Below are 18,276 nucleotides of genomic sequence, written 5' to 3'. Positions count from 1 at the left end.
GAAAATAAATTTATCTTGATGTGTGTTAATTATACATAGTCTGAATTTCTTTTTCCTCTTTAAATGTCATCTAAAAGGACTGTTTTTATTAGTGAAATGGTAGCATTTCTATGTATTCATGATAAATTGTAATGCTTTTCTAAATGTATTTGGTATCTGTGTGCCATGTGGATGGCAAGGGAGCGGTTAAGTTTTGGCTAAGTAATAAATCGAGTCATGTCTTGTGCACTCTGTTTCTATATATGAAGTATATAGAGCGAAACATCGCTGTGCATTCTTATCAGACTGTCTTAAGTATTCAGATGTTCAGTGAAGTAGCATGTACATGGCCATAAACAGGAGTCATTCAAGTGTATGACTCTAACCTGTTATTTTATACTAATACTAGTATATGTTGTGAGATCTTGGTTGAGGTTTTCTGTTATCAGCTATTGCACTGACCTATTCATGTATGTCTTAGCTGGGCTTGTAGACATATGCAAAGTATAAAAAATAATTGCCAGGTATTTCGGATTTTAAAATACGAGCAAATTGGGATAAAGTTTATAGACTGTTGGGCACAATTTTTTATATTATCAATGTGTGTTTCCTTGGCAAAACACCTAGTCATAAAACGGGACACTACAGAAAATTTTGCTTTTCTCATGCTTTCCTCCAATGCATAAAAAAAACTTAGCTGGTAAAACTGTCTTTTCTAAAGTGATGAGAATTCTGTCAACTAGTCTTAGTCTAATTCTTTGCACAAGTACTTAAAGTATGACCTGCAAGCACTGTTCTTTTGTTAACAGCATAGGTGAAAACAGTAATGGTCTGTTTTGTTTATGAGACAAAAAAAAAAAAAACGGAGAAGTCACTTAGCTATCTACTGTCAAGTAGATGAATTGTTTGGAAGTAAAAAGCCAAGGCAGTCTGATTTTAGTATTTTGCTTCTGTACTTAAAATCAATTTTGTTATTTTAGTCTGACATGAATAAAAATAGCAAAATAGTAATAGGGTCTTACTGGTTCTTTATTACAGGGGTAAGCTTAGGTTCTTATACATGCCCTTTATTCATTTTAGTTCTTGCTTTAAAAGTAGGTCTGTTTTCTGCAAGTAGCTTGCTTTTAGAGTGATAGTGTACTTGGGTGCATGAATATTAATCATTAAAGATAGTAGGAGACTATGCTTTGGTAAATTCTTCCCTTTCCGCTATATTAAGTTGTTCTTAATAGATGATGATGAACTCAGTTCTTCATTCTTGCCACATTATGCTCCATCTTCTCAGTCTTACTCTGTTAGAACATCTGTCCCTTTTATTTGTCTTCTGAACGTAGTTCACAGATATGTTCATGCTGTGAATTTAAATGTATGCTTGGATTAAAAATGAGAAGGTTATTTTTGAAGGTGATATTTGAAGTGGAGTGTAAATAATATTGCAACAGGGGCATGATTAATACAGAGTAGTATGTAATTGGGGCAAAGTACTGGGACTGATTTTGTTCAGTACCACACTGGAGATGATGGTGAGACAGAATACAATCCCAGACAATTTGCAGGTGACAGCAAGTTGGCAGAGGGGTGTGGTTGAAAGTAGAACTTTATTCAGAAGAGCCTTGTTTGGTGAGTGAAGACCTCATGGAGTTCAATCTGCAGTGCAGTTTTGCACTCGGGTTGAAATAAGCCTGTGTACCAGGGGTTCCCAGACTGGGAACTGTGAATGCCTGAGGGAGGAGCCCTGCTGAGCAAGACCTGGGTGTTGCAGTGAATACCAAATTAAATGAGACAGCAGTGTGCTGTTATTACAATTACAGCCCACTATGAAATTTGCATTATTAGGTGGATAGTGGGCAGCAGGATAGGAAAAGCTGTTAGGCCCCTCTTATCGATGGTGGCGAAGCTGTGTCTAGAATTCTGTGTCCTGTTTGTACCATTGTCTGTCCATCTCCACTTCCCTCCCTTTCCAGTTCTGAGAAAATGTGAAGTCTGATAATGGCCTGCTAAAGTGGTTCAGAGGCTGAGAGAGGACATATGTAAGGAGGAAAAGCTGGGCTTGTTTAGTGTGGTAAGAAGCAAGTGGAGGAGTAATCAACTAGCCACCTACAACCACTTGGAGGGTGGTTGAAAATGATGGCACCAAAATTTCAGTAGAGGCAAATGCCATAAAAACTAATGGTAGTGACCCTAAGGCTACCTTAAGGTGACTTGAGAGGTTCAGCCTCAGATACTGAGGAAATTTCGGTTACACCTACAGCTCTGTATTGCAGCACTTTTTATAAAGAGTTACTTGGAGAGATTGTGGAACCTTAGCCCTTGAGGGCTTTCAGGACTCGGATAAGCAAAGCCACAGCTGACCTCAGCTGGGTGTTAGTTCAGCTTTGTGTGGGATATCAGACCAGGTGACCTCTAGAGATATTTTCTTCTGACTAATGCTTCTATAATTCTTTGCTGTTATATATCTTTTCCTTTCTTAGGCTTTCCTGTCCCATCAGGGCAGTCTCTGGGATATTTGCTGTCTAAGTTTTCTATCTAGTGCGTTCTGTATTGGTAGCTTTTCTGAAGAACTAAGTCTTCGACTTTGTCCTCTGCAGAAGTGACTGTTTGGGATGTTACGTGTGTTTTGTAGTGATGGTGAAGGGTGCAGAGTGAAAATACTGTTCCATCTATAGGTTTAAACTGAGTTCTATAAACTATAGCCCTAAACCAGGGGTCCTCAAACTACGGCCCGTGGGCTGGATACGGCCCCCCAGGGTCCTCAATCCGGCCCCCGGTATTTACAGAGCCCCCCGCTCCCCCCCCTGCCGGGGGTTGGGGGGGAGACCAAGCAGCCGCAGATGGCTGCCTGCCACTTCATCCGCGCGCCGGCCCCCTGGTTAAAAAGTGTGAGGACCCCTGCCCTAAACCATAGGTCCTTTAAACTAAGACCAGGACAGAAAGAAGTCACCAGGTGGTCATAGAAGTCAAAGTCCCTTGAATATGAGCATTTATTCATGGCTTTGTTTTCCTTCTCAGGAGTTTATTCTTCGGTAGTATCAGATTCTCTTCTTTACCACTGTGTCCTTTGGAGACTTAGTGCTGCCAGCTCTGCTGTGGCTTTCAGGCTCTGGAATCAGCCTCCCTTCAAAGAATGTTTTTGTCTTTGTGTCAGGCCATTTGTTTGTACTTCCTTATTGTTGCAGTACAAGGACCCTTTCCCCATTATTACCTTTTGCTTGGAAGAGGAAAAGCAAACATTTCCCCCCTTAGAGACAGCAGTGTTACTAAAGGAACTCTGCTCACGCTGTCCTTTGTCACTGATGTTGCCGTTGAACTTGAAGCTACATGACTTCTGCAGTTGTACTCTTTGCTGTTCTGTGGATGGTACCAGATACCATCCTCTGGTTCTGGCAGTGAGGAGGTCCACAGGTGTGTTCTCTCATCAGTTGACGCAGCTTGATGAGTGTGCATGTATACCATTTCTCTCCAGCTAATGAATTTTTACTATGTGACGCATCTTTTGAAAGCAGGAATTATCCAGAGAGAATGTTTTAATTTTAAATTTGCAGGTTGGGTTTTGGGTGTGTATTTTTTTGCTTTGTAGTCATCTCCCCACTTAAAAGGTTAAAGACTATCATTGCTGGTCATTCTGGAGTTATGCTTTTGCCAGTGCTTTCTCCACGTTCAAGGACTGACCCAATTAAAAACCACTTTCTGTAGACCTTCTCTTATCTTTCAGCCTCTGAATGGGTACATGGCACTTCGTGTATGACTTGCATAAAAGCTCTGATAATTCTGAATCTAGATGTCTAATGCCATATGATAGCTGTTACCATCACAGCTAGAGCCCATAGTGAATCCTGGCATAAGTACTTAGCATTTGCTAGTGTCATTGCTATTTGCCTTGAAAACTCAACAAGAAACACACAATCCCATACCCCGAGGTTCAGAGTTTTTTCACCCTTTTTCACTCCCTTTTACCTATCAGCCACTACAGCTGCAGAGGCATCAAGTCTCAGTAATTAACATCTGTTCTTTAAATTGCATGGAAAATCAGTTGTGGTTATGTGAACATTTTCTTCTCATTCCATTTCAGGTGAGCAAAATGGTAACAGAAACCCTGGTGGGCTGCAAATAGGTGACCTTGTAAACATTGACCTTGATTTGGAAATTGTACAGTCTTTGCAGCATGGTCACGGAGGATGGACTGATGGCATGTTTGAAACTTTAACAACAACTGGAACAGTTTGTGGCATTGATGAGGATCATGACATTGTAGTACAATATCCAAGTGGCAACAGGTTTGTTATATTGCCTTCATCATTGATTCTCTCAAACTTCCTTTGCCTTCAGCACTTGTGATCACTTGGTAATCTTTCTGTTCTCTTTTTATATCTATTAAGATTTCCTTGAGAATTTTTACATTCCTTCTACAGTGTGTAATGAGGACTTACCTTTAAAGATGCTTTAGTGGAAAAACGTTCATTGCCTCTCTCATTTGGTACAAGTTTGAGTCCAGAATAAGGAATGATGTTCTGAACGATCTGGTTTCCAAAATGTCGTATTTTCATCAGTATTTTTTTTTGTAATTACAAAGTATCCCATGGTTTCAAGAAGAATGGTAATAGCAGTGCATTGCAGGTTTTCAGAAAAATGGGTGGTCAGGTGACAAACTACTTATGTTGGGGATCTTGTCTAATATTAAATGACCTTGGCATGATCTATTTCTAGCATTTTGTTATTCAAAGGAGTGTGGTTTATGTAAATATGGACCAAGAATGGGAAGTGCTGGGAAAGCTTTTGCCAAAACCACTCCCTGCAAGGAGTTTGGGTTTGAAGTTTGATGAGTTGCATCTATGCCAACAGGACTCAAACCCAGCTCCTCTACAGCTAGGTCTGATCTTATATGTCCACATGGTTTTGTTTTGTCTTCCTCTCAAGTATTTGGCTTATCTTTAAAAAGCAGATGATGAGTGGAATATCATTTCAGTTGCATCTGGAGACTGATCTATTCAGTTTGTCCAGAAAGGATTAACAGTGTATTATTCATTCAGGCTTTCCCTCAAGATATTTTTTGTTAATGTTGCAAAATAATGCAAAACAAAGCTGTTCTTGCACCTAACACAAGCTGAAGGGATGCAAGTGGCTTTTCTTCTGACAGTCGTGGCTGCAGAGCCAGTGACAGGAGATGCTGTCCTGTGGTTTCCTCCCTGACTTTGCCCTTTATAGACATTATCTGATGCTTCTTAGCTAGATCAGATAATAGCTGAATGAAAGTCATCCCCAGACCAAATGGCACATAAAGGAAGGATTACCATATTACATATTAGAATATAACTCGGCGTAAAAACAGCTAAATGCCTCTAAACTGGTAAGATTTATAGTACAAATTAAGATAGCCTGGGTAAAAATTGAGGTGTATATAGAACATCCATTTAATTGAAGAGTATTTTTTATAACTGAGGTGTTGCAACTTTTGACCTGGGGGAGGGGACAAAATTCGATGTTCTTCACATGTTGTTTCCTGGCAGTCCAATCCTTTGTGAGACAGCTTGGATCTTCCCCTTTTCCATCAGAGTAGTCTCCTTCTCTCTCTGGAAAAATAAAACTGTATAGCTACTTTCAGGACTGTTATATTGCTGTCAGCTTGCTTCCCCTTAAGCAGGATATTTTTTCATTGCTTTTACAAATGTACATCTCTGAAGATCACCCTGGAAATATTCAACTAATGAGCCACAGACAAGTTTATGGACGAAAAATGGTTAACAATAAATATGCCAATAGTATTCAATTGCAGAAAGTTTGTAGGCATACAAAGCAGAATCTTTTCCAACAGATAATTTTTAAACATACATTTCATTTTGCATATTTAAAATATACTTTAAATGTTTCATTGTCTAGGTGGACTTTCAATCCAGCTGTTCTCACCAAAGCCAATGTTGTCCGAAGTGGAGATGCTGCTCAAGGTGCAGAAGGAGGTACCTCACAATTTCAAGTGGGTGACCTTGTTCAAGTGTGCTATGACTTGGAGCGAATCAAACTTCTTCAGAGAGGTCATGGAGAGTGGGCTGAGGCAATGCTTCCAGTAAGTAGTTTTACCATTTTGTGAAACCAAACATAAAACTTAAATAATATTTGTAGTTACGATTGGTAATAATACCTGGAGGTTGTATGAGTCAAAGTGATTTTCTTCTAAGTTAAAGAAAGTGTGTTTCATCAAGCACAGTGTAGTACTTGTGTGGATGTAGTAATCTGCTTAGCCTGATCTTCGCTAAAAGTATCGGTGACTGTACTATTTAAACAAACGACTTCATAAAATTTGTGACTTAATGTAAAACATTCAGATGTCTAAATATTTTATTTTTAGTAGTATTTGCATTTGACACTGTCTTTAATGCAGACTTTAGGTAAAGTTGGTCGGGTCCAGCAGATCTATTCAGACAGTGACTTAAAGGTAGAGGTTTGTGGGACATCTTGGACGTACAATCCAGCAGCTGTCTCAAAGGTGGCATCAGCAGGATCTGCTATAAGTAATGCATCTGGTGGTAAGTTTGTAGAATAACCAGTAACGTACATATGGCAAGTATTTGTATTAATTAAAAAATTGTTAGTAAGTACTGGTACGTAGTTTGTGTGCAAGGTTAATAATACTCAGGCTAATTGATGTTAAACATTTGAGAAAGACGCAAGAAAAAGCGTGCAGTTGGTACAGAGATGTTGGTGGTTGTTATCTTGATAAGGTGCAAAAACTCCAAATTTGGGTTCCTGTTTGGCCACAGTGCAGGTATGTCTTTGGAGGTCTGCTCTAAGGACTTTAAATAATTGGAGGGAACATTAGATTGGAATAGGGACTAGGGCATGAAGAGAGAATGTCACTGGCTGTAGCAAGCAGACTGCTTGTTTTAATAGGTGGTATGGGATAGCAAGTGTAACAGAGGGATCTGTTGCAGGCAGTTAATGGGCATAATATTCTTTCCTTAAAATTTCTGTCTTGAAATTTAGCTAGACATCCTTTGACCAATTACAGTAGGATATTTTTTGTCCATGTAATCAGGTTTCAGTTCTTTTGAACCTGCCCTTATTCATCTAATAATGAGGCAGAAAGACTATCCAATGTGTTTTATGTTCTGTTGGCTGTTTCACAAATCAGTTATACTAGAATCTTTTTTTCCTTTTCTTGTTCATAGCTAGTTGTTTTTTCCTCTTGGCATATTTGCTTTAATGCCACAAACCTTTCTACATAGTTTTCTAGGGTTTTTTTCTAGGGAGGCATTGATACAGTGAGTTTTTCTGCAATAAAGACAAAGTCACAGCACCCATAAAACTAGCTAGAAGCATAATATGACTTAGTGTTTCAAGTCACAGATACAGGGTATATAGGATATACCCTAAGTTGATTTAACAGGCTTTTTAGCCCTCTAAATATGTACATTAATGTTTTTATACCTTGTCCCCACCTTTCTATATTTTGTGGTAGACAAGTTATTGTGGTTCAGTCAACTTTGTTTTGAAGTCTCTGATGTGACAGTCTCAACTGTCTAAAGGGTATTGGTGTGTAGCGCTTGCTCAAAACTTAGTAATAACTTAAGAGCTGCCACGTTATGGTGGTTTGTGCATTATTATGTACATGCCTTTAGAAACATGACAAATTTAGCTGCTATTTTTCTGTTCCTGTGTGATTAGAATTGTAATTTTTATGCTCCTTTCTTTAATAATTATAGAGAGATTGTCTCAGCTATTGAAAAAATTATTTGAAACCCAAGAATCTGGAGATCTCAATGAAGAATTGGTTAAAGCTGCTGCCAACGGAGATGTTGCTAAAGTGGAAGATTTGCTAAAGAGACCAGACGTAGATGTGAGTGTTGTGTTTTGGGAGGACCTGTTCTGGGGACCTGTGAGATTAAAGGACGTGAAGCTGTTCCAGACAGTTAGTAGTCTGTCTGCATAGAAGTAATACAGCTAGTTCCAATTCTCCCATTTGTTGTTCTATTAAGTGTTTGGGGGGGTGTGAAGATAACACTTAGACTCTTTTTCACCAGACAGATTTTGTGTTCTGTTGTCTGCTGTGAAGTAAAATACTTTCCAACCTCTGTTTGCCAGAGTCAGGGCAGGGAACCAAACTCCTAAGTGAAGAACCTTCAACTTCTTTTGGTTCGAGTGGGATAGAAGGAAGGAGGGTAGATTTTGGGGCATTTTTTATCCCCCAGTTGTGGTTTTTGTTTTGTTTTTTTAACTTCTCAGGTAGATCATCTAATCTGTTCTGTCAGATTCCTTTCACCAACTTGTCTAATAACCTAGTACTGAAAAATCTTAAAGAAAATGCTTAAGAATTGGCATTGGAGTCCAGTTGGATCAAGTCCTATATTTGGACTTGGTTCAGGGAGCATGTTTTAAAATCACAATGGGATGTTTTTCTTACTACAGCAGTAGTAATTCTTGCAGATAAGAGACATATCTGAGGACTGATATGTAGCTCAAGATTATACAAAACATGGTATTTTGTTCAGACTAACTTCTGTTGTTGCCATAAATTACAGAATAAGTTAAGTATGCTGTAGAGGACTGGTATTGTTCTGAAACCTGTTCTCAAAATCTTGCCTTTACAGTAGCCCAAAGATGAAAGGTTTTGATCCAACTGTCATTAAAGTCTTATTGTTTGAAATCCGTTTTTTGCTTCGTTCCTTCTATCTAGGTAATGCTATAGAAACAAAGTAGGGAAGACTAGGACATCATCTATATGTGCAGAGAGGCAGCTGTCTAAAAACTGTTCACTTGATACTTTCATATGTGTGCTATTCCTTTAAGTTTTCTAATACATTTGCACATACGCTACTAAAATGTCTCGTAGGTATGTGTGTGTATCCTGCAACTTATCTCACAGTATTCGTATGCTTCCAGGTAAATGGACAATGTGCTGGACACACAGCTATGCAAGCTGCTAGTCAGAATGGCCATGTTGACATTTTGAAGTTGCTTCTGAAACAGAATGTGGATGTAGAAGCAGAGGTAACTTAATATTTCAAAATAGACTTTGTGTCTCCACAAGTTTTAAACTTTGCTACATACAAAAATAACAATTCTATTGGAGTTGCTGCCTTCTCAAATGTCAGTGAGTGGAAAAAACTCCTTTTCTTACTGTGATTACATTCCCAAATTAACCTCCTGCTAACAATATTACAGAGTCAATATCTAATTCTTTAGCACATCTAATTAAGTGAAATACAATGCTAATATAATAGAGCTGTATAAGCTAGTATGTGATGGTAGTGGATGAAGCCCCTTTACTTTCTTTATTTCATTTCAGCAGTAGAATGCAATAGGCTAGCACAGTGCCTATGGCAGTCAGAGAAAAAGATGATATTGGATGCTACATCTCCAACTTCAGATAGTTGCTATGCTCTTTATGTACAGTGTTTAGTTAGGAGAAAGCTTTCCATTCTTAACTAAAGCAAGTTTGAGCACAAAGTAATGACAATATCTTTAGGTAGGATAAATCTTTCAGCTGTGGGTTGATGTTGTTTTTTAACCTCCAACAAAATGGAAGGAGTTCTTTTATTTAAGTTTTTCTAGAATTATTGTTTGTGAGAAAATTATCTATCAACATACTATGATATTTGTATTTTAAATTTATTTTGCCTCATTCACTTTACACAGATTGCACTGATATTGCAGCCTTTGCTCCTTCTGTGAAGCACAAGAAGGATATGTCAAATTTCTCTAAGAATATAACTTAAAGCCTAACAGAAGGCTTAGAAGTTAATAGTGTGCCCAGTCATTGTTTGCGTAACAAAAAAATAACTTCTCATGCATGGGCATTTAGTGTTATATCGTATTTGGTATACAGAAGTTACAGTGTTAAAACTTTACAAAGCAATGATGTAAATCTTGAAACTAAAATTATTTTCATATTCACAGATACACCGTTACCTTATAAAGGTCTTCTGCCCAGTTTTAAAGATGGCTTAAATTTGCAGTACGTACTTGCTGTGGTCAGATTTCTGTGAAGTAGTTTCATTTTAGTAGTGCTTTCACTGCAGTACATACCATATACTGTTACAAACTCGACTAAGCTGCTTTTCGTGTGTAGTATGGAATCAAAGCTGCCCTGTTAAGTGGTGGACTGATGCTTTCTTCTCTGGTATAAGGAAAGGTTAGAAGCATTAAGAGAGGGAAATAGAAGCACTGCTTTAACAGCTTCAAGATAATACACCTGGTGATCTGCTAACAGAATTGTTAAGAGTTCATGTTTGCTGAGGCTTCAGAAGTATTGTAACACTGGCATTAAAAAAAATTCAGGGGTTTTATTTGAGTTTTCAAACCTTTTTCATGTAGTTGCTTAAATGAAGGTGGTATTCCTACTTAATTGCATTAATTATTACAATGTTAATCATATATATTACATGATTAGATTAATGAGGCTGTTTCAGGCTTTAAAAAATGTCAGCTTTTAATATATTGGTGATGTGAAGACCTAGCAGAACCATCCCATTAAGCAGAGAGCAAATAGTATGTTTACCTCACTGTTGTGGTCTGTGGCATGGAAGCAATGGATAAAAATCCTTATTTTGTCTGCTTTATAGCTAAGTTGGATACATTTACACTTCTAGTCACTGCTGCAGAGTATATATGTTCATGATGACATTTTCTGGGTATGCCCTCATATTGCTGTCTCCTCCGTGCTTATGTCTCTGGCTTAATATAGAGTACAAGTGGCCTCTGTTGAGTCAGAAAATGTTACTGACAGAGCTCAAAAAGCCTTATGTAGGTACTACATAATAAAATACATAGCCTTTCAGTCTGTGGAAATTATGGGTATCAATTATTATATTGACAATACTGACAATATTGTTGGCATGTAGAACTATAGTGCTTTTAATATTTAGATTTCTAGCTAAATACAAGTCTTGGGACAGAAGCTTAATTACTTGCTAGCTTTTTCTAGGTATAATATGTTGCTGTGTAGAAACTACACAGTGAGATTTACCTCTTGATCATTTGTTTTGAGGCTGAGCTAAAAAAAAAGGCATGTGCTTTCTTGGACCTCTACTCATTAAAGCAGGAATTCTGTACATTAAGATTTTATAAAATCAGCGGTTTGCATCTCAATATTGAAGCATGTTGAAACTGTAAAATATTTATGAATTAGATGGGGTTTCATCAATAACTATCTTGGTATACTTTGCAGACTGCAAATATGAAAAGACAAATTACCACATACCCATGAAACAGTGCTCTGTAAATGTTTTAGCAGTTTAACTACTGTCGTGCTCTTGATAAGTTTTGCCTCGTAATGATCTTTATAACCAGATGAGAAATACATAGACTTCCCATTTCTGATCCCTTCCCCTTCCAAATAGGCAAGCTTTGGCTTCTTTTGACTGTTTGTTGGATGTGCCTGAGAAGGATTTCTGCTGTCTTAGAAGACAATTTTGTAGCATGAATTGTTTTGGAAGGCATAAAAATACAGTGTTTTCAAAAGCTATTGAAGCTGCTGTTGTTTAGCACCCTGACAGTCTCAAAAAATGTATTCATATTTCCAAAAAGATTTATTTGATGATTGGCAACCTCTTTCCATCATGTTTTTGAATGCTGTAACTGGTGTCATTGTCATATTGTAATTCTGTAAATACAGTTTATTCTTGGAACTATTAATGTCTGCCTTGAAGTAAAATATATTAGAAATGTTTCATATAATAATAAACACTTTTGAAAGACATTGCTGAAGGCAAAGCAAATTGAGAAACTAAGCTTGCCCAAGAGACATCCAGTGCACCCTTGATCATGATTTTATCTCCTCCTTACAATTTTCAGTAATTTTTCTCCATTGTCAAATTAAATCCTGCAAATACACAGTGATATTCCACTGTAAACAAAAAATTAGTTGTAACTTCCATAAGCTAGTTTCTTTCATTGAAACCTGTTATAGACCTTCCATTTTACTTTGAGCTTTTTTTTATGCTGTCATTAATGTTGATATAACTTGATTAATATTTTAAAATGTTTCATGTAGTACGGTCCGCTTACCCAGACTGACAAATTTATGATCTCCATATCTTAATTCTCTAGTTTGGATGAAACTGAATTTAATCAGAGCTCGAATGCTGTGAATCATGGTCAACATAGAATCAGAACTTCTAATTAATTTCAGCATCAGTCCCAAATTGCCTTTGGTAAAGGTTTATTAACTGAAAACTAAGACATATATAATAAACCCTAATAAATATGAGCGTAATCATATGAACAAGGCAATTCTCTTATACCATTATTTGGAATCTGTAACCCTTCCTGGGTTACCGGAAGGGTTACCCTGGGTTAGTGAGTGTAATGTTTTTTGGGTTTGTGGGTTTTCTGGTTGGGGTTTTTCTTGACAGTGGTTGTTTTGTAGTAGAAACCCCAATGAATCCAATCAAGTTTCTGATTAATAAATCACACAAAGATTCAGAGCAATAGCTGTATGTGATATAGAATACCACATGTTACAGAATATCCATTCATATACGGACAGACTCTTCATCCTCTGTTGTAGTTTGAGCAATTATTTTTAATTAGGCATTTGAATAATACCGTGGTTATCTAATTTTTCTTTAAAGAAATCAAATATGCACAGTTGTTCAGTTTAATGTTCTTGTTCAAATGCAAATGAACTGTAGAATACACTGGGTTAAATTAGTGTTTCTGCTTTAGGACAAAGATGGAGACAGGGCTGTCCATCATGCAGCCTTTGGTGATGAGGGTGCTGTGATAGAGGTTTTGCACCGAGGCAGTGCAGATTTGAACGCTCGCAACAAACGCAGGCAGACTCCACTTCATATTGCTGTCAACAAAGGTCATCTGCAAGTTGTGAAGACTTTACTGGACTTTGGTTGCCATCCTAGTCTCCAGGTAAAGTAAATATTAATGTAGATTCACTTTTCAGCTACTGAATTTTATGATCTGCTGTGTGTAGATGCTGTTTTGTAGGTGATAGAAGAATTATGGAAAATGAGATTAAAAGGAATGGATCTTTTGAAGTTCTCTTCCTAGCTTCCACCAGCATGTGATCAGCTGTAGTAAAAATGCTATTAAATCTATCTGTTTTCTTGACAGCTAGATAGGCACCTGATTTATTCTAGTCAGTTAATGTTAACTGGTGTTTTCACAGACTAGTTACCTGTAATTATTAACTTTCTTATCAGATTAATTCCTTCTCTGTTGAATTTACAGCTGTTGGCTCCTTCTGCAAGATACAGCTTTGAATAGTTTGGCTGATGATACTGTGGAATGTTTCATTAAAAGAAACCTTTTTTTCAGAACTGATCTATCATTGATACAACTGTTTAGCTGGATTCTCTTTTAAATGTTCAGCCTTTTATCTAAAAAGCCCTCATGCATAGGTCCTGAAGTACCATAATTTCCCAGGGAGTTTTATTTATAGTGACTGTGGCAGAAGCTGTAACATATGAACGCAACCTTCTGTTGAGAAGGTAGAGTTAGAAACCTGCTATCAAATAAGCAGACATCTCCATTCTGCGTGAGCTGAAGGCAGCCACATGCAGTGCCTTAGTGAAATGGGTAAGTTTGAAGAGGTTTGCAGCAGAAACAGAAAGCTGTTAACATTCTGGACAAATCAAGATACACAGTAATAACATGTTTACCACCTTGTTTTGCCATGCCGATAATCAGTGATGTTTCTGGAGCTGTATATCCACTCTGAAAAAAATGAGCAAACTTTCTTGAAATTAGTGAATATAGTGATTGTTTATTTATCTGCTTCCACTTGGCTTTGTAGGTTTTGATCTTGCTGAGGTTGAGCAGTTAGCCAGCTAATGTCCATCCAGACATTATTTAGTATTTGTTGAACGGTAGATGTAACGAGGAGCCTGATGTGTTGAGCCCAGTAAAGGGTGACTGTGTGTCATATAATCATGTATGGTACATAGGCAGCCAAACGGGATGTGCCCGGCTTCAAATTATAGAAGTCTGTTTGAATTGAACAACTCAGTAGAATCATGCTATGAAACTCCATCTGGGCAATATAATTGCCATAGAAAGTAATGAACTTTCAGATCCTGCATGTGTGATGAGAAAGTCCGTTGTGCAAATGCAAGTAGGCGATTGGTTTCATGGATGAGAGCACAGGGGGGTCGAGTCAGACTGAGGCATGACTGGACTGGCCAGCACACTGCTACTTGAGCCAATTCACTATGTAAACAGCAACGTATGTTAGCCTGTAAACAGCATATTCCATAAACATGATCAATTAAACCAAATAAAAGCCACATAATTTAGTTTTGGCAAACTGTTTCAAGTGTTTCCATATTGTAGCACTTTGGCAGTTTTTGATTCTCACTGTAAAGATATAAAGATGTGTTTTCATACTAGTGTATTGCTAAAATGTTCAGTTTCTGTGTTAGTCAGTTTGCAGTTGAGTCAGTGTCAGTAGCAAAAGACTTCATGACTTATATGGTGTTAGAATTTTACTGGAAGCATAAATCTAGCGAGTTTGCCTATATAACAGCAAATAAGCTTAAATGGATGTGTTTTCTCACTGTTAGTCTAGAGCATTCCTTTTCAGTCCAGCCATTCAGGTCCTTGAGTAAGTAATGTACAAAATGCTTCAAGGAATAAAAAGTATTTTTCCCTTATTTGGGATATTTGAAAAATAAAACACCGAGCTAAAAATATAAATACTTCGCCTGTTCAATTATGCAATGAAATATTTTCGTGTACCTTGAATACTCTAATCTGGTGTTAGCCACAAGAAGTTTAAAAGCTTAATGTTGCTTAGGACATTGGCCTTTGCTTCATGAAAAATGATCTGCTTCGGTTAACAGATATGCCTAAGTGTAGTACCTGGGCTCTTATTTTATTTTGATTTCCTTATCCTTTTATTTCATGCTGTCTTTTTGGTATTGTCTTTTGCATATTTTTTATGCTAGCTCAATCTTAGCATTCATTACTCAGATTCCCTGCTTTCCTCAGCCTTACTGGTTCGCTCTTTGTTGCGTTAGATTTTGTTGCTGTCCTGTTATTCATAAATTGTAATTTGGGCATCAGCTCTATCTGGGTATGAGATATGGAGGCGTTGATGTTGACATCAGTGGCTTCGGTACTATCAGATGCGAGGCATAAGTGAGCTCTGGGTTTGAGTTCTGGTGGTAGTGTAAACACAGAATACTGGAGCCCTGGCTAGGATTACACACTGAAGTATTTGCAAAAGCAGAGCAAAATCAGAAGCACCTTGATCTGAACTCTGCAGTGTAGCATCACTTCTTAGGTCTGAAGAACTGTTTTGTGTTTCTGTAGTGTTTCCTAGTGATATTTAAGCGCATTTTTTTTCTTTAATGTGGACATGTGAAAATTTATGTAAACTGTTCCTGGTTTTAGGATTCTGAAGGTGACACTCCACTTCATGATGCAATAAGTAAAAAACGTGATGACATCCTTGCTGTATTGTTAGAAGCTGGAGCAGATGTTACTATCACCAACAACAACGGGTTTAATGCTCTTCACCATGCTGCGCTAAGAGGAAACCCTAGGTAAAGATTTGGTTTTAAAGATTGTTTTAGCATTTGTAAAAGGAAAACGTGTATGGGAGGGTAGAATTATGGTATTCTTTCAAAAGATCCTTAAATCTGCATGTAACTAACTTCTTCAATTTTGATGTTGCCTAGATATGTATCTTTCTAATACTTGAGAAGCTGTTGTTAGAATGAAGCTACTAGTCAGTTTGGTTTAATGCTGTATTCAGGTAACTCCAGATACCTGGGAAGTTTCCTCTGTTGGCTGTAAAACTTTGCCAATAAAGGTTTTTGTAAGGAAGCTATTAAGATCTTAAGATAGGATTTGTAAAAATGTTTCCCTTCTTGAATGTTGGAATTGGGAAAGGGATTTGAGTTTTTAAGGAATATTTACTTGGAAATAATTACTAAATATACCATGCAGTTATAAAGTGATCTTAGGATTGTTGTGTTACATCATGCTTGTCAGTATAAGAAACATTTAATTTTTGTTTTCTTGGAAGTATGTATAGAAGGAATTTCTTATTTCAGCTTTTATAGAGCAGCTCGTAGGAAGAAGTTAGTTTTAAGGCATAACATGTTTTATGCTAGCTGCATACTATGCATCTGCATTAGTCTTCAGTTAAGATAGCTTACAAAAACTATTGCATAGGCAGAACTTAATAGAAAACCTGCTGCGTTTGCTGGTTGCTTATTACGTTGTTGATAAATGGTATTTTTCAGAGCTGTCATTCGAGCTTCAGTAGTATTTTATTGTATGGTAGAGAATTCGGTACGGTTTACACAAAATAAGAAATGTGTGTGTTTACTTGTTTAACTTCACTCAACTGAAGAGTAGAATTTAGTAGTAAAGTTGGACAAATAAGGCTGTGTATTAATATATGGGAATAAAATCTGGGTTAGTCTCTTAGAACACAGCTATCAAGACTGATAGCTAAAAAGTAAAACATTTATATATATATATGGAATGGAATCACACTTCACAAAGTAAAAGTAGTGGTTGGAAGTGTTGATAGGAACAATAAATACATTTACTGTTTTCTACAGTGCTCATAAAAGTTCTGCAAGAGAACGTGTCAAGGACCTAGTGAAGGGAGCTTATTTTTAGCTTTCAGAAGACAATTCTTTCAAGTCTGACTTGGTAACCTCTTCACTTAATGTGAATTCTCCCTATTTACATAACAGCATTAGCCAGGAGTACTGTTGCCTGTCTCCAGCTACCTAGGTGGAGTATTTTTTGTTAGTTTTTGTTCTGCGATGCTTTCCTTAGACTCTTGTATTGGTTGGTTTGTGTGATTTTGATCTCAATATGAGACACAGGGCAAGTGTATGGGGGGGGGGGAACCTCCTCTTCATAGGGATGCTCAAGATTTTTCTGTGGGTGAAGGCATTTTTTCTGTAGGAGCAGCAGATGTTTGCTTTGATGGAGGGATCCAAATTGTAGTTCAGACTGGGTCAGTTTGTTGGTGGAATGTGAGGCATATTGCAGTTTTTCCCAGAATCCTCTCTCCTTTACAAAGATTTTTATTGGAAGAATGGGAAAATATTTCCAGTGTTAGTAATTTGAACCCTGTGTAGGTTCCCCCCATACACAGGGTTTCACTTGCATCTACTAAAGTTAGATATGTTAAAGCTGGTACCTACTTTTTTTGGTTGCAGTTGGATCTGAGCACTTCTGAAGCATGGAAAAAGAGAGAATGCTGTCTCCCATCACAGTAGTAGTAGTTTCATTCGTTCACAACATTGTGTAGCTTACATATTGGCCTGGGAACAAGTTAATGAGAATGAAACAAAAAAAAAAATCTATTGTGAAAAATGTCTAACCCACGCCTCCCCGGGCCAACAAATCATTGCAATAGTTTGATTCATTTAGAAGTTAAGTTTTATTTTCTTTAAGACTTTAGTGATAGTAGTTTATTTTATTGTTGTTTCCATAGTTCTACCACTGGCCTGTTTCTGAATGAAACCAAGGGGTTTGTATTTGCCACTTTGTTTTTCTAATTTGATCTGGAACGATAGCTATTATAATCTGTTAAATGCACTAAGCACGAGCTACTTAAAACTGTTAAAAATGCCCCCCTGAACTTTTAGCCTGTCGCTGACGTGGGTCACAAGTGGAACGTAACATACTCTGCTTGAAACCTTCCTTAAGGACCTACCTTTCCTAATCTAAGCTTTCCTGCTTCACCTAACCTGTAGTTTCTGTGCTTCAGGCTGTGGTGCCTTACATGGAATACAATGCACTAAATTACCCCTAAGGTCAAATAGATAAATATTTTATGAAAATTAAATATGTATCCATAGATGTATGTAAGCATATGTGTGTGTGTGTGTATATATATACACACACTTGTAATTATACCTCATATGTTTTTAAGCATTGATAAAGTCCACATCCATCTTCCTTTTTGAGGATGATAAAATAAATGCATGTATTAAGTGCATGGATACCACAATAAAGTGGACTAGATTTCTGTAGAAATTTTTTACAGTTGATATCAAATAGGTATTTGGAACAGATTTAATTTTCAGTGCAAAACCTATTCTGCTTCTTGCTCGAGTTCTGACCTTTACTAACAGTAAGACTCTTACTAACAGTAAGAGATAGCCTCCAACAAAAAACCCACACAAACTGTGCAGAGAAGAACATTTGAAACTTTTTAATTTGTAATATAAAAATAAATATATAATTCTAAACATTTGAATATTAGATAAATATTGCAAGATAGATAGCAATTTATGTCAAATAGCTTAACTTTTTCTCAGCACTTAAATCTTCCCTGACTGTTCGGTAGTGCTTTCCAGAAGTCAAGGTGTGTTTTGG

The 18,276-nt window shown here is 37.2% G+C and overlaps 1 protein-coding gene across 8 annotated transcripts in view; it reads left to right on the top strand.

The window, feature by feature from the left end:
• The window catches only part of MIB1 (MIB E3 ubiquitin protein ligase 1), an 83,086-nt gene that overhangs the window by 22,765 nt on the left and 42,045 nt on the right, over positions 1–18,276 (top strand). For all 8 annotated transcript variants that reach the window (XM_056330849.1, XM_056330848.1, XM_056330847.1 and 5 more), the window contains exons 6-12: positions 4,049–4,253; positions 5,854–6,037; positions 6,353–6,497; positions 7,674–7,807; positions 8,851–8,958; positions 12,637–12,834; positions 15,319–15,470. In XM_056330849.1, coding sequence (XP_056186824.1) covers positions 4,049–4,253; positions 5,854–6,037; positions 6,353–6,497; positions 7,674–7,807; positions 8,851–8,958; positions 12,637–12,834; positions 15,319–15,470 — 1,126 coding nt within the window. The remainder of the gene's footprint in view (positions 1–4,048; positions 4,254–5,853; positions 6,038–6,352; positions 6,498–7,673; positions 7,808–8,850; positions 8,959–12,636; positions 12,835–15,318; positions 15,471–18,276) is intronic.

The sequence above is a fragment of the Falco biarmicus genome, chromosome 3, assembly GCF_023638135.1.
Source record: "Falco biarmicus isolate bFalBia1 chromosome 3, bFalBia1.pri, whole genome shotgun sequence".
In the NCBI taxonomy this organism is placed as follows: Eukaryota; Metazoa; Chordata; class Aves; order Falconiformes; family Falconidae; genus Falco; species Falco biarmicus.
This window is presented reverse-complemented; position numbering and strand designations above follow the sequence as displayed.